This window comes from Zosterops lateralis (assembly GCF_965231275.1).
Source record: "Zosterops lateralis genome assembly, chromosome: 31".
Lineage (NCBI taxonomy): Eukaryota > Metazoa > Chordata > Aves > Passeriformes > Zosteropidae > Zosterops > Zosterops lateralis.
In genome coordinates, this window is record NC_139791.1 from 3,032,086 (window position 1) to 3,048,614 (window position 16,529).

The 16,529-nt window shown below is 50.9% G+C and overlaps 1 protein-coding gene across 1 annotated transcript; it reads left to right on the plus strand.

The window, feature by feature from the left end:
• Positions 1–636: 636 nt before the first annotated feature.
• LOC310920697 (olfactory receptor 14J1-like) lies at positions 637–1,624 on the plus strand (the record flags this gene model as incomplete). The annotated part of the gene is made up of 1 exon (XM_083880754.1): positions 637–1,624. The coding sequence occupies exon 1, from the start codon at positions 668–670 to the stop codon at positions 1,622–1,624; it is 957 nt and encodes a 318-aa protein (XP_083736880.1). The 5' UTR covers positions 637–667.
• Between the last annotated feature and the right edge of the window lie 14,905 nt (positions 1,625–16,529).

Here is a 16,529-nt window from a genome sequence, read left to right on the forward strand (position 1 = left end):
CAATGGGGTGTCCCAGCTCCCTCTGTCATGGGGAGCTCTGGGCAGGGCAGGCTGGCAGGCTGGAAATGAGCTGACTCTGCCTGACTTTGGGAAAGGCAGGAGCCACTTTGTGTGCCAGGGATCCCTCTGCTCTCAGCAGTGTCTCCTGGCTTTCCAGGGCAACACGGGTGTAGACCTTAGAGAGGTGCAAGTCCAGGGCAGCTGGGAACAGGAGAGACGGACAGAGCACCTTCCCTCAGTCTGCACTAAGGCTCAGACAATCCTCCTGCCTCATTGGATTCTCTATTCTACCCAGGTGCAGTAGAATCTTTCATTCTGCCTCCTGCAATCCTTATCCCTTCACTCTGGCTGCTCCCATGCCTTAGGAGGAGATTCTTTGTCCAAGTTCAAACACCAGGGCTGGTGTTCGCCTGTAATGACTGGGGCTCAGGGCTGACTCCCAGGTGTCTTGCAGGTCGAGCTCTGGCTCCTCACTAAATACTGGCCATCAGGAATCAGGGCTCCAGCAACCACAGTGAAGGAAGTTCTGTCAGACATAGATGACAGTGAGGTGTTTAGTGGCAGGGACTGTTGTATGAGAATGGGCTTTGACTTTTCTGTGAGTAATCTCCCTTCAAATGTCACTGTCTTTCCTCCTTCTCCAGGTGGGGATGTCCAGACACAGCAAATGTCCAACAGCAGCTCCATCAGCCACTTCCTCCTGCTGCCATTGGCAGACACACGGCAGCTGCAGCTCCTGCACTTCTGCCTCTTCCTGGGCATCTCCCTGGCTGCCCTCCTGGGCAACAGCCTTGTCATCAGCGCCGTGGCCTGCGGCCACCACCTGCACAGCCCCATGTTCTTCTTCCTGCTCCACCTGGCCCTCACCGACCTGGGCTCCCTCCTCACCACTGTCCCCAAAGCCATGCACAATTCCCTCTGGGACACCACGACCATCTCCTACACAGGATGTGCTACTCAGCTGTTTATGCTTGTCTTCTTCCTTGCGTCAGAGCTTGCCCTGCTGACCATCATGTGCTACGACCGCTACGTGTCCATCTGCAAACCCCTGCACTACGGGACCCTCCTGGGCAGCAGAGCTTGTGCCCACATGGCAGCAGCTGCCTGGGCCAGTGGATTTCTCAATTCACTGCTGCACACAGCCAATATATTATCCCTTCCCCTGTGCCATGGCAATGTCCTGGGCCAGTTCTTCTGTGAAGGTCCCCAGATTCTCAAGCTCTCCTGCTCCAAATCCTACCTAAGGGAACTCAGACTTCTAATATTCAGTTTTTTGTTCGCTTCTGGTTGTTTTGTATTTATTGTTTTCTCCTATGTGCAGATCTTTAGGGCTGTGCTGAGGATCCCCACTGAGCAGGGACGGCACAAAGCCTTTTCCACCTGCCTCCCTCACCTGGCTGTGGTCTCCCTGTTCCTCAGCACTGCTTTTTTTGCCTACCTGAAGCCCCCCTCCATCTCCTCCCCATCCCTGGATCTGTCACTGTCGTTTCTGTACTCAGTGGTGCCTCCAGCCCTGAACCCCCTGATCTACAGCCTGAGGAACCAGGAGCTCAAGGACACTCTGAGGAAAATGATGACTGGATGCTTTTCAGAAGCAACAAATCGCCTGTTTTCTTGGGCATAATTTTCAGAAGGGAACTCATGGCCCAACAGGCCTTCCCATGTCTTTGGTAGTGTTCAGTAGGTTTTTCTGTCAGAAAATTATCCCAGTGAATTTTTTTTTTTCTTAATCACCTCCATCTAATTCACTGTATGCGTCTTGAGTTTGACCCAGAAACTCTGTAAACCAGGATTTGCTGTATTACTACATACAAAAAAAAAAAAAAAAAAAAAAAAAAACCTACCTTGCAGTGCCTTTTTTTTCTGGGATCCCAACTCTGAGACCTGCATGAAGTTAGAGAGGAGAGGGGAAAAGAGTCCCAGGAGAGCAGCACTGCCAGGGAGGAGCAGCACTTGGTCCTTTCCAAGCCGCTCTTCCCAACTCCAGCCTCTCCTTCCCAACCCTTCTGTGGCTGTAAGGCTGCAGTGCTCTGGCAGTTTGGTCACTGTCCTGCTGCGTGTCCCTGCGGTGACCACAGGCAGGGACAGGCCATGGGCACTGCTGGGACACAGCTGGGCTCCAGCACAGCAGCTCCAGCAGCAAAGGGCATCTCCTGAGGGCAGGGCAGGGAGGCTTTGCTCTCCCTGCAGAGTCACTCTTGGGAACTGGCCCAAGGAACAGACTCTGAAGAGGCTCCTTGTGTTCCTTGTTCTCCCAGGGCTCAGTGGGATGACATCAGGGTGCCAGTGTGGCCTTCAGGGGACTCAGGGCTGGCTCAGGTTCTGCTTGTTGGTGGCCAGAGCCAATCAGATGGTGAATGGTCAGTGCTGAACCTTCCTGGGGTTTTGCAGCTTGTGCCAGGGCTGATGGCAGGGGAATGTGTGTCTGGAGGGCCTTGGGAGCTGCCAGGAGAACAGAGGGGAGCTGCAGGGACAGTGTGTGCCTGGGATCAGCAGGGAGTGGAGCTCCCTGGGCACAGGCTTGGCCAGGGTGGGGTCACCTCGAGATCAAGGACTGAATGTCTGCTGTGAGTCAGGAGAGCTCTGCAGCCCCAGGGGACACAGCAGGCACAGGGAAAGAAGTCTGGGCACTGACTGGTGTCACCCTCAGGGAGCTTCCCCATGAGGATGCAGGGCAGCCCCAGGGCCATGTGGCAGCCCTGGAACAAGGCAGGCAGCTCTGAGCAGCCTCCATGGCCCCAGCAGAGCCTGTGTGGGAGGGGGTCAGTGCAAGGAGCGCCATCAGCTGCCTGTGTCTCCCAGGCTGAGCAGCAGAGCCCAGCAGAGGCAGCACAGCCCCCGTGCTCTGCAGAGCAGAAGCCCCAGCTCAGGGCTGTGGGCAGCAGGGCAGGGGCTGCAGCAATGGCTGCTCAGGCCAGCACAGACGTGTTCCCCTGGGAAAGGCTCTGTGGGCAGCTGGCATGTGCCAGGAGCAGAGCAGGACTCCGTGGGTGTGCAGAGGAGCCCTGGAAAGAGGCTGCCCTGTCCCTGGGGCAGCAGAAGCTGCCTGAGGAGCCCCAGGGCCAACTCTGCTGCTGTGCTGGGCAGTGGGGCTGGCCCTGGGGCTGCACAAGCTGCCTGAGCTGAGCATCTCCTGAGCATTGCAGACACAGAGTGGCTGTCCCTGACCTCCAGTGCCTCCAGTTCCTGCTGCAGGGCCAGACAGGACTGGGCTGCTCTGCAGGGCTGGGGCAGGGAGAGGAAAACAATGGGCCCCTGGTTAGAAGAGTCCCTGTAGTGTCAGAATGATCTCCATGGTTCCATGAGGCCCTGCAGTGTCACACTGGCCCCTTGGTTCCATGTGGCCCCACAGTGTCACTCTGGTCCCCTTGGTCACACCAGGCCTTGCAGTGTCACACTGCCCCTTGGTTCTCTGGGGCCTGCAGTGTCCCTTTTGAAGATGGGCAGGGTCAGCACCAAAAATTGGCATGAACCTAAGGAAAATTGGGATTTATATAATGCAGAACTGCAAAGAATCACAAAATGAGAAGCTCAGCAATGCATCCAATCATCACTACCAAAGCTTGCCTATAATGATTAAGAAAGATCCATCACCAGTTACCCTCAGACTTTCCCATCATCCACATCCACACATCAGCTGGGAGAAGCTTTCTTAGCCAGGGACTAGAGAGCCACTCCCAGCAACTGGGAATTCCTGCTTGTGTGTCCACCTTTGCAGGCAATAAGGTGGGCAAAAATCCAGGAAAACTAGGCAAGAAAACAGTACCCCATAGTGTAAGGCCTACAGAGCAGGTATTTGTTTATTCAATGCCAGGAGTGACAGGGATGGTGCCACAAACTCACTCATCCATTCCTCACACAGTACTAGCTTTTATACTTTTTAAAAAATGTTCACATTATACTTTCCTCACCTTCATATTATAACATATTTTCTAATCCCATGATTATGTAAGCCCTTGTAGCACATGCATGGTCTCTGCATGAGGTGGTTTTCAGCTTCCTGGTGGTCGTTTTGATGAAGGCTCAGAAAACTTCCTTGGGCTTGAACGTATTACCGCTGCTTCCTGCACCTGCTCGATAAGATTGCCTGCTCCAATAGCCCGTGGTTAGCTTTTTGCAGTTCGCTTGTGTCGTGGTTTGACACTCACCCAATGCCAGGCACCCACAGGAGTCATTCGCTCACCCTCCCCTGTCAGCAGGGCAGAGAAAGAAAAAAAATATTAACAAACATTTCATGATGGAGATATGGACCAGGAGAAATATTTCAGATGAAAAAAAGGTTCAACTTAAGTTGTAAACTTGTAGAAGAGTTTTAGAAGAAAAAGGCCACAATTTATTGATGGAAGGATTGAACAATCTCTGCTATCAGGGAACAGTATGAGGTTTTGTACTCTGCCTGCTGTGCTGTTCTTACTTTGCCTTGAATTAGCAAGAAAGCAGCAACTGTAATAGCTTGTTGGTCCCTTTCATGGATGCCTCCTCAGAGAAGCTGAAGATATGTAACAAGTTTCTGTACCTTCTCATAGATGCTTGAAGACAAAAATGCTGATCATAAGACAGAACAAAGAAGAATTTGCTGCCAAAAGACATGAGCCAATGAACAATCATTTAGAGTGCTTGAACATGAGATTTTTGCCTATCACTAATTGTTTAGCTGTGCCTGCTCCTGCTCTGTACCCACATAAATATAGGGAATAAAGAATAAATAGGGAGATCAAACCTAATCATATTGATGTCTGTTTGATACTTGGCTCCTTTCTCACAATAATTGGTGACCTCACTGATGTGATGCTGGACCGGCAGTGAAGCTTCAAACTCTGGACACAGACACAGGAGCTCCGAGGAAGGAGAAACTGAAATGGCCCCATCAGAGAGATGTGGAAGCTGGATTCTGAGAGCGTGCCTCAGACTTCTGCATGGTAAGAACTGCGAGCAAATGGAATTAGACACTGCAGTTCAGCTGTTGCAAAATATTCTAAGAGAGGCAAAGCAACAGAAGCAAAGCACCTTCACAATTTAGTGAAGTGGGTAGAGAAACAAGGGCCTTAACAAGAAATCTCTCTGATGTTTAGCCCTGAGGAATGGCCAGGTGTTGGAGAGTGTCTCTGGCAGAAAATGATTGAAGGAGGCATAGTAGGAAAAGAAGCTCAAAGCTTTGGTGCCATTAGGAAGTTAGTGACTGAAGCACTGGGGGTAATGAAGACTGAAGAACGTGTAGCAATGCTTGCTGCACAGGCACTGAGCTCAGAGCCTCCCATGAGTGAAAAGGCAAAACCTGGACGATTTCCAAATCTTTTTAGCAATGGTTTCATGCAGCCCATGAGAGGCATGGTTGCAGTGCCAGAAAATTCCGTTGAAAATATGCAACACCATGTGAAAAAGCAAGGAAAAGTGTCTGAATCCCTGCCAACAAAATTGGACCAAAAAGCTGGGCAAAAACCAGAAATCTGCTGTGATTCCCAGCAAAGTTATCCACGACTGCCATCTAGTGGATGGAGCAGTTCAAGTCAGTCAGGAAATCACACTCCAGTGTCACTACAGCCTGATAAAGAACAAACAAAAGTTCCGATGAAAAAAGTTTTAGAAAAATTAAAAGGTCTCACTGTAGAGCAACAAGGAAGAGACAAACATCAAGTAAAGCCAACAGCTCCTTCTTGGACAGCCTGCACACAGTCGTCCCAAAATGTAATGGAACTCAAACAATTGGATGTGGAAAATCGACCTCCGTCACATCCCGTGAATTGAATTCTATGCAAGTACAGCAAAATTGATCCTCTCAGAGGTCAGAAGTCATTTGTGATGCTATACTTGAAGGAGAATGGCAAGCAGCAGCATCCATTGCCTGCCCAGTCATAATAGAACATGCAAATCAAATGGCCGAATGAAGACCACACAATCTGAAAATTCTGCAACAAGCAAAGCAAACTGTCACTCAGCATGGACTGAAATCTTAAACTGCAAAATATATTTTAACATGGATCTTTACAGCAGATGTCATGGCTGCAGTCGACTGTCAGAATTTAGCAAGATTGTTGTTGACTCCATCTGAATTTTTAATGTGGGAAAGTGACTGGTACCAAAAGGCACAAACAGAAGCCAACAAGCAGAGACCCCAAGGACGTGATTTATATGGAATTACTGCAGACATGATTACAGGCAGGAGAAATTATGCATCTACATCAACTCAATTATGATATCCTTTGGCTTTGCATCATTTGGCTGCTCAACTTGCTCAAGAAGCTTTGTTTGGTATACCACAAGATAAAAAGGCTCCAACTTTTTCTAACGTAAAGCAAGGACTCAGTGAAAGTTATTCTCATTTTGTCAATCCTCTGTGGGAATCGCTCAAAGAGAACTCAGATTTACCAACTGAAATTAAAGATCATCTTTTTCGACTGCTTGCATTTGACAATGCCAACAGCAAAACAAAATCCATCCTAGTGAATTTACCACAAGGATCACCTGTTGATGAAATGCCTTTGCATGTCATAAGAGCAGAGCAACAATCTCAGGCTGCTATGGAAGCTGAAGTCATGAAAGAAGCAATGGGATCCCAGACCAAGTTAATAGCAGCTGCTTTGAAAGCAGGGGAGCAACGCTCAACAACTGTTCATCCCAAAAGGAGGCAAGGAGGAATTCTAGGACCATGTTATTGGTATGGACAGTCAGGACATTACAAACAAATTGAAGTCAGACTGTTATTGCCATAATACTAAGCCTTCTGATGATTGTTTACATACTTTCCATCAAAGTCTCTCAAAACAATGTATATTGTTTTCATTCTTCTTGGTGATGGACTTTTGGATTGACCACTGGGGTCAGAGAGATGTTCCTCTCATTGACCAATCCTTGACCAAATCCTAAATACTATATAAACCCTCAATCATAATAAACTGTCTTCTTTTCCCTCTTCTATCTGATGGGTGAGTGTGGTTCTTTTCATGTCCATAATTGCGACAACTGGTGACCTCTGCCATGTCAGAATGGGCCATCTGGACTGCCCATGAGAATTGCAGTGTGTGGAGTCAGATTGTTTTAAGGTAACGGCTGTGTGTTGTGAGTAGCCTTTGTGGAAATGATATTCCGTATCCCCATGTTTGATGCCGGGGCCTTGAAAGTCTGGCGAGGTTTGCTGGATCGGGCAAAGGCTCCCATTTCAGACACTGATTTACAGTGTCTATATTATTATGGAAAGGTGAAAGGCTTCTTTGCTGATGACGGGGCGGTGGCCTCAAGAGGTGCCTTGAACCGCCTTGGTGATTATCTGATTTGGGCCTTGGCTGCGACTCACGATGCGGGCATCGTGGAGCTGACGGTGCTTTGGAGAGAGTGCGATAATGCTAGAAGGGAATATAAGAGCTCGAGAGCTCCTGTGGAGGCCTGTGTCACCCCTGGGGCTGTGCCAGCCCCACCCATCCCGCCCGTTCCTGTGCCTGGGAGGCGGAGGACTGGGGGCATGTTTCTCCCATCCGGTGATGGGGGGGAATGAGGCGTCTTTGACTCAACCCGTGCCTCTGTCGGAGGCCGGAGCCGGGGCGTCTCCGTGTGGCATTGCCGCAGAATGCCCCCTCAGAGCAGCAGACGTGGAGTTAACCCTGTCCGACGATGGGGGGACTGCAGAGGCTCCGCCTGACGGTGGCCGCAGCGGGCTCAGCACCGGCTGCTGCACCTGGAGAGGTCATGGAGACCCCAAGGGCTGAGCGGTCCGTCCTGCCCCACGTGGGGGGGATGGCGCCCATGGTGGGTCCCCGTGGCACAGGCAGGACCATGCTGGGGGCGATGCCAGCCTCTCCCCTCCCCGTGGCTGCCCCGCTGGGCGCAGTGAGTACCATTGCCCCTGCCGCAGGGGCTGGCCTGGGCCTGAGCGGCCCTGAGCTGCATCCCGCTCCCTCCACAGGTGCTGCTCTGCCCGCACCACCTGCACCCGCCCCCCACTGCCTGCCGAGCCTCTGGCTGTGGTGGGGGATGGTGCCATGGCTCCACCAGCTGTGCCCCTCCTGGTGCCCCATCCCTCCCCCACGCTGAATTGGGGGGGCAGTGGGATGGCCTCAATCCTTCCCCCGCTGGGTTCACATGCCCCGCCTCGGCCCGTGGCTGTCGCAGGGTCCCCTGTCTGGGCTGCGGTGGCCAGCGCTCCTGCGCTGCCAGCAGACACGGGCTCCGTTGGGGCTGGAGCGCCCCTGGAGCCGATGGGCCCGGGCCCGCCGCCTCCCACAGAACCCGGGGCTGCAGTGGTTGCCGGCCCCGGGGGATGCGCTTTGGGCACAGGTGGGGCCATGTGTCCCAGGAGGCCAGTGCCTCCCTGGGGAGATCACGATTGTTCACCTTGTGTTTTTTTGAGTTTTCTCTTCACAGAACAGAGAGCCACTGGTGAGAAGACGGCTTGTTCTGAAGCTACCGGGCTGGTTCAAATTCACTGAACTGTTGTTCTGGCCAGAGACTGTTCTGAATGATTTTACCCTGTCTGTCCCTGAAATGGACATTGCGATCCTCTCCCTTGCTGCTTGGCACTCTGGAAAAGACTTTCTCTCAAGACAACTTAGTCACCCTTTGAGACTTGTTCAAGAGCTGTTGGACCAGAATCATCTGGAACCTTTGACCAGTCAGTCCTTGAGACACTCCTGTTTTCTGCATTGAAAAAGAACTCTGGGAAATGGAGGCTGTTGCAAGACCTCCGAAAAGTTAATGCTGTGGTGGAAAGCATGGGGATGTTGCAGATTGATAGGCTGTTGCCACCATGTTTCTCGCAGATTGGCTGATCCTCATTGTAAATATGAAAGATTGTTCTGTGATTCAGTTGCATCATAAAGGTATCATGGGCCAATGGAATGATGAGTGGTCTGATCCTTTGCACATTTTGGACTGGGTCATCCTGCCCCATCAGCTGCAAAAGACGGCAAGTACATTGTCTGAACTGATTGCTCGACAGCAGAAGAAAAAGGCGACAATCACTTTGAGCTCATGGGCCGATTGATAATTAAATGCAGGCAACAGTGCTTGCAATTGATGGGTGCAGATTTTTGTAAAATTCAAACTCTCGGTATTACGGGAGACATTTGAATGGAGCTTTGCAAGCAGTGGTTTTCTGCAAATTGCTATGAAAATTTTTTCAGCACAGATCATCTGTCATCTGCCCAGCCATGAGCTATTGCAAGTGGAAAAATTATTTAAAGATACCCACGAGCCAGTGCAAGGACCCACTGTGTTTACTGACAGTTTGGGAAGCACAAGAAAGGCCATTGTTACTTGGAAGAATGGATCTGAGTGGCCAGTTGAATTGAGGGCTGCTGTCATGGCATTTCCAAGTTTTCCCAGGAACCTTTCAATTTAGTCACGGATTTCGCTTCTGTTGCTGACATGGCACAGCAGTTGAGTCATTCAGTTTTGAAGGGAGTCAGTGATGCTGCTTTGTTTCATTTGCTGACGGCTCTGTGTTGTATTATTGAGGGGAAAAAAAAAAAATTCTTCTTAACAAAAATGGGGAATGCAGGGTGAAACCCTGCACAGCCAATTGGCAAAAGCTTTGCATGCCATCAAGCACCTGACTGGTGCCACAGAATTCTATCAACCCCACCATGTTGAAAGCTGGAGACCGTGACCAAATGAACGGCAGCAAATGGATGAACCATCGAGTGATGACTTAGATGCAGAGGACACAAGTGTTCACTCTGATGGTCCTTCCACCATACTGAACAATGTTCATTTTTCTTTTTTCCTTTTCTTTTTTCCTAACACAAAAAGAGTGAGATGTCACCCTGATTCTTTAGCCTTCTGATGATTGTTTACATTCTAGAACTGGAGTTTCTCAAAACAATGTAGATTGTTTTCATATTTCTTGGTGATGGACTTCTGAATTGACTATTGTGGTCAGAGAGGTGTTCCTCTCATCTACCAATTTATGACCAAATTCCAAATCCTATTTAAACCCTAAATGATAATAAACTGGTGCTTCTTTTCCTCCCTTCAACATGACGGTGAGTGTGTGATTCTTTTGTGTCCCTAACCACGACAACAGGGAGCCTCCTTTTCCTTTGGCCAGGCAGGTTCCCCCATGGCTGGGGCTGAGCCCTGTCTGAGCTGCAGCTGCTGCTGTGCCCTTGAGAGGGGCTGAGGCCGTGGGGCCCCTGGCCAGAGCAGCCTGGGCTGAGCAGAGCTGTGGGGCCAGAGCCGGCTGGGCTGTGCTGGGGAGAGGCCCTTGGTGCTGCACAGAGCTCAGGGCAGCTGGCAGAGCTGGCAGGGAGCTGGGCTGGGCTGAGAGAGCCTGGCACAGAAACCATCAGTGTCCATCTCAGCCTGGGGGAGCGCGCAGGGGCCAAGGGGCACCCCAGGGTCCACAAGTTCTCTGTGTGGGAGCTGAGCTTGTGACCCCTTGAGCCCTCCCGAGTGCTGGGGCTGCACCTCCAGCTCCAGAGGAGATGGGACAGATGGGGGCAGAGGCAAATAATTCCTGTTGGATTCTTCATCATCTTTGTTTCTACAGGTGACCTGGATCCATATGTAGAGGAGGTGTTTTGTGTCAGATAACATGGGCAGAGTGATTAGAATAACTTTTTTTTTAGCTGGAAATAGTATTTCATGTATAATACAGAATGAGGAAAAAAAAAAAAAAAGATGCATATGATCAGAAGAGCATCTGTATTTTTCAGATGATGAGAGACTCATTAATATTCCAGTAGTCAAACCTGTTCAAATCCTTTCCTCAGGGCTTCTTTGAGATGAGAGGTGACCACCAGAGGCCAAAGCCAGCCAGAGCTCTCTGTCCTGACAGCTTTTGTCTGGGAGAATCCTTGCATATCGGGAATTTTTCAAGGGGAATATCAATTTTGGCCATGGACACCTGGAAAGAGGGATGATTCTTTTCCAGAGGAAGGAAAACACTGAGCCCCCCGGTGCTCCAGGGGCTGATGAGAGGCAGCCCTCAGCATTCCAAAATCAGCTGGACCTGTCAGGTGGCCCCTGGGTGGCCAAACCAGCCAGATCTGTTCCATGTTTCCTTGGTTCCATGAGGCCCCAGAGTGTCACGATGTTCTCCCTGCTTCTGAGGTGTCACAATGGCCCCTTCACTTCCATGAGGCCCAGCAGGGTCACAATGGCCCTTTGGTTCCACAAGGCCCTGCTGCTTCACACTGGCCCCTTGGGACCATGCAGCCCAGCAGTGCCACAGTGATCCCCTTGGGTCCATGAATTCCCACAGTGTCACAATGGCCACTGGGATCCATGGCATCTCACAGTGTAACAATGGTCCCTTGCATCACTGGTACCTTGCAGTGTTACTATGGCCCCTTGGTTCCATGGAGTCCCCACAGTGTCACAATGGTCTCTATGGTTCCATGACACCCTGAAGTGTCTCCACAGGAAGAAAAGCACAGAGCCCCAGTGTTTCAGGGGTTGATGCATGGCAGCCACCAGAGGCCAAGGCCAACCAGAGCTGTCTGGTCTAGTAGCTTTCATCTGGGAGCAATCAAATAAATATCTTGGATTCCATATCTTGGATATATTGAATTTTGATATATTGAATTGGGAGCACAATCTTAATTTCAGCCATGAGCACCTGGATGAGAAGGTCAGTTCTTTCCCATAGGAAAGAAAATACAGAGTCCCTGTGCTTTCAGGGCTTAGATTAGAGGCAACCACCAGAGGCCAAGGCAAGCTAGGACTATTGGTCTTGGCAGCTTTAGTCTGGGAGAAACTCTTGCATACAGAGAATTGTAGAGAAGTACCAATTTTGGCCATGGGTGCCTGGGCAGGAGGGATGGTTCTTTTCCATAGAAAGGAAAGTCCAGAGCCACAGTGTTTCAGGAGTGGATGAGAAGAGACCCCCAACATGCCAAGGTCCATTGAGTCAGTCAGGCCAAGCCAACCAGACCTGATCCCTGTTCCCCTGGATCCACGGGGCCTCACAGTGTTACAATGGTGTCATATTGGATCCTTCATTCCATGGGCCCCTGCTGTGTCACACTGGCCCCTTGTTTCCATGGGGCTCCACAGTGTCACAATGGTCCCCCCTTGCTTCCATGAGGCCTTGCAGTGTCCAAATGTTTTCCTTGGTTCCATGGAGCTGCACAATGACACAATGGCTCCCCTTGGTTCCATGAGGTCACAGAGTGTCACAGTGGTTTCCATGATTCCCTATAGTCCTGAAGTGTCACAGTGTTCCTTGGTTCTATTGAGCTCCTCAGGATCCCAATGGCCCCTTGGCTGCACGAGCCCCAGATGTGCCACACTGGCCCCTTGTTTCCATGGGACCCCACAGTGTCATAGTTGTCCCCCCTTGCTTCCATGACGCCTTGCAGTGTCACAGGGGTCTCCTTGGTCCTGCAGTATCACAATGGCCCCTTGGTTCAATGGGGACTCACAATGTCAGAAGGGTCTCCTTGGTTCCACAAGGTCCTGCAGAAGGTCTTGGTTCAACGAGGCCTCAAAGTGTCATAAAGGTCTCCAGGATTCCATGAGGCCCCACAGTGTCACAATGGCACTTTGGTTTCATGGGGTCCTGCACTGTTACATGAATCCTTAGTTCCATGGGGCCCTGCAGTGTCACAATGGACTCCTTGGTTCCACAAGGCTCTGAAGTGCCACAATGGCCCTTTGGTTTCACAGGGCTGTACAAATGGCCTCCAGGGTTTCATGAGGCCTTGCAGTGTCACATCAGACCATTGGTTTCACTGAGCCCCGCAGTGTCACTATGGACCCCTTGGTTCCACAAGGCTTTGAAGTGCCACAATGGCCCTTTGGTTTCCCAGGGCCTCAAGGTGTACCTGTGGCTTCCAGGGTTTCATGAGGCCCTGCTGTGTCACAATGGACCTGTGGTTCCACGATGCCCCAGAGTGTCACAATGGTCTCCTTGGCTCCATGGTGTCACAATGGACCCTTCATCCCATGGAGACCCACAGTGTCACTGTGGTCCCCTTGATTCCATGAGGCCCTGCCATGCTCTCATGGCCCCTTGGTTCCAGTGGGTCCCAAAGTGTCAGAATTGTCTCCACTGTTCCATGAGGCCCCACAATGTCACTGTGGTCCCATTGGTTCCACAGGGCCCCAGAGTGTAACAATGGACTCTTGGTTCCAGGAGGTTCCTCAGTCACAGTGGCCCCTTAGCTCCATGTGGCCAATCTGTGTCACAGTTGACTTGTGATTCCATGAGCTTCCACAGTGCCAACAACAATCTCCTTTGTTCCACAGTGTCATCATGAACCCTTTGTTCCATGACATCACAGAGTGTTACATGGTCAAATTGGTTCTCTGAGGTGCTGCAGTGCCACATTGGCCTCCTTGGTTTCACGAGGCCCCACAGTGTCTCCAAGGTCTCTTTGCATCTGCAGTGTCACAATGGACCTTTCATTCCATGCAGCCCCAGTGTGTCACAATGGCCCCTTGGTTCCATTAGTTTCTATACTATTAACAATGGTTTCATTGTTCAAACAAGGCTTTGCTGTGTCACACTGGCCTCTGGGCTCCATGAGATTCCAGAGTGCCACAATGGTCTCCTTGGGTCTGCAGTATAACAAGGGACCATTGGATCCATGTGTGAAAGCAGAGAACCCCTTAAAAATAATGGGAAGCTGGACAGATCCAGCCAATATTGTTAATGCTATGTTCTCTGTTTATTCTGTCTAAAATGGCAGGTTATATACACTTATATATAGTTTACAATTACAAATACATTGTCGGTGGTATATGGCATAAGGAAAAATTCAAACAGACATTGTTAATTTCATGCTTCAGGTGGCTAGAGTGTTCACACTACCAACTATACCTATTAATATCTAGAAAAACCACTCTCCCTCACTGATACCTTAACATAATTTCTAGCTGTGCCACAGGCTTCACAGGCCGGATTTTTGGGGCCCAGGCTGCGGTAGCTCAAACCTCAATCTAAATATAAATCATGCCCTCATTCTTTGAGAAATTCTGCTACACATGTGGCCTGCTGTGTCAAAAAGTATTTTGGTTTCATGTAGTTCCAAAGTGTCACAGTAGACTCCTCGGTTCTGTGAGGCCTCACTGTCACCAAATTTATGAAATATGAGAATAAGACTCCTTAACATGCATTTGGTGTTAAAGAGAGGATCACTTATTCAGGGTCAAGTCTAACATGTGGTAACTCATAACCTTACATGGACATGAGATTCTAAAATAGTGTTACTTCTGTCTTGTTGCTACATGTGCATTACCATTTAGCCATTACCATAAAACCCACCCCGTATTCCCAGATTCAGTCCTTGCTTTTTCTATCACTACACTCTTGTGCCAGATGTCTTCTGCTCCTCTTACAACCATCCTTGCAGGGAAAGTAGACCTTGCATGCCTTGTTACTGTGCTAAAAATTCACAGGCATTGTAAAAATGGAATGAACCCTTTAGGTATGAAGCCCAAGGCTGTGTGTGGCCAGGCAGAGGCAGGCAGGAGGCAGAGCTGTCAGCAAAGGAAGGGCCCAGCCAGGTGGGGCAGCCGGGGGATGACAACAGCCTGCAGGGACAGAGGCGCAGGGCATGGACACCGTAGGACAGCCTGGGCTGCACAGGCCACAGGGATGGGCAGCAGCTGCAAGGCCCTGACACAGCCAACTCCTGCAGCACTTGGGCCATGGCTGCTGGGCCTGGGCCTGAGCCATCAGCAGGAGACAAGTGACCCTTGCAACCCTGGGGCCTCATTGCCTCCTTGGCCCTGCTCAGCAGCCTGGCAGGGGCCGCCCCATGCTCCTGCCCTTGGCATTGCACATCCCCACATCCCAGTGGCCTGGGAAGAGCCCTGAGCACTGAGGGAGGGACAGGATATGCCTTGGCAGGGGCTGGGGCTCAGGCCTTGGCCCTTTGCATTCCTGAAACACATCCATGTTTGGTCAGCATCAGAGACCCCTTTGCCTTGTTTGTCCCCACCTGTCAGCAATGCCTGCAGTTTCCTGATCAAACTGGTCACTTCCTAAAGGCAACACTTTCTCAGCGGGACCCATTAAAACTTCAAAAAAATTGGTGTTTTTTCTCTGACTTTGAGTTACTGAGAAGTTTTTTGAACATTCTCTGAGGAACTGAGTCTGATGTAAACAACACCAAAGCCCCAAGAGGCTCATTAAAGTCCTTGTGCTGTGTCTGTGCTTATGAGCTGGGCTGGGCTCCTGGCACAGAGGCAGCTCCTGGCAATCAAGGAGAGCTTTAAAAAGACATTTCTCCTGAAGAGCAGCTCCTCTCCCAGCCCAGCAGGGCTGAGGGCACTGTCTGCAGGCACCTGTGAGGAGTAAAGCAGACAGAGGCTTAAAGCAGCTGGAAGGAAATTCTGAGATTATTCACAGAGAAATCTTTACCGCTTCTGACACAGTCAGTCTCTGGCTGCAGGGATCTCCTAAAGCTGACCCAGGACAGGACTGACAGCACTGTAAGGATGGCTCTGCTGCCCTTTCTGCTTTGGGGGAGGATGTGCTCCAGAGCGGGGCTGCCCTGGGCACCGTCAGAGGGACAGGGCAGGACGGCTCCTGCTGCCAGGGATGGCTGCAGGGGCTGAGGCTGGGGCTGCAGCCAGGGCTGCCCAGGGCTGTGGTGCAGAGCAGGTGCTGCAGCCCTGAGGGCTCTTGGCCAGGCCAGGGCATCTGCCACCTGCCAGGGGCAGCTCTCAGCCTGCCTGGGAGCTCCCCATGGACTGTGGGGAGAAGTTGGAGGTGGAAGGAGTGACCCCCATCAGGGCAGATTCCTCCTGCTGTGGAGATGGTGCTGCATGGCCAGGGCTGCTCTCAGCTTTCTCCTAAAGGAAAGGGAAAGGGGCTGTCAGGGTTGTCTGTGTCACTGAGACGCCTGCACTGTCACCCTGGGGATCAGCAGATCTGCCTCAGATCTCCCTCAGAAAGTGCCTCCTCACCCTCCTCTACCTGCAGACAGCACCAGCAGCACCTTGGCTTGCAGCATCTCTGTTTGTCTGAGCTGCCCTTAAGGCCCTGGTGCCAGGGAGATGCCCCTGGGCAGTGGCCTGTGCTGGGAGGGGTGTGCAGGGCAGAGCTGAGCCCCCAGGCTGGGCTGGACTCTGGGAGCACTGGCAGGGACAAGGCTTGGATATGGAGAAAAAGCTCCCAGTAGACACAAGTCCAGGTAGCAGAGAGCCAGACCAGCCTTGGATATCCTTCGCTGTCCAGCTCCAAAGGGAAAGAGGGAAGGGTTTGGAGGGATTGACTTTGAAACTAGAGCCTTTTAAAAGTTCAAGTTATTTTTAAAGCACACTTACCTGTGATGAACCTGAAAAAAAGGAGGTTAAAAGAACGAAGCTCAGCTGTGTGGGACCATCAGATCTGACCGCACTGGGGCACAGGGAGTAGTATTCTTCCTCTGGGCTCCTCAGTTTAGGGTGAGAGAAATGCTAAAGATGAGGCAATAACTCACCAGCAAAAACCTGATCTGAAAAAATGTTTTTCATTAAGTTCCCCCAGAGGAAGAGAAGTAGTTTTGAGAAGATTCCTAATAAAATTGCGCAGGATTGACTCAAGGAAATCTGTCCTAGATTGTAAATGTCTTCTTTCAACAGTCCACAATGCCCAGAGTGAAGAA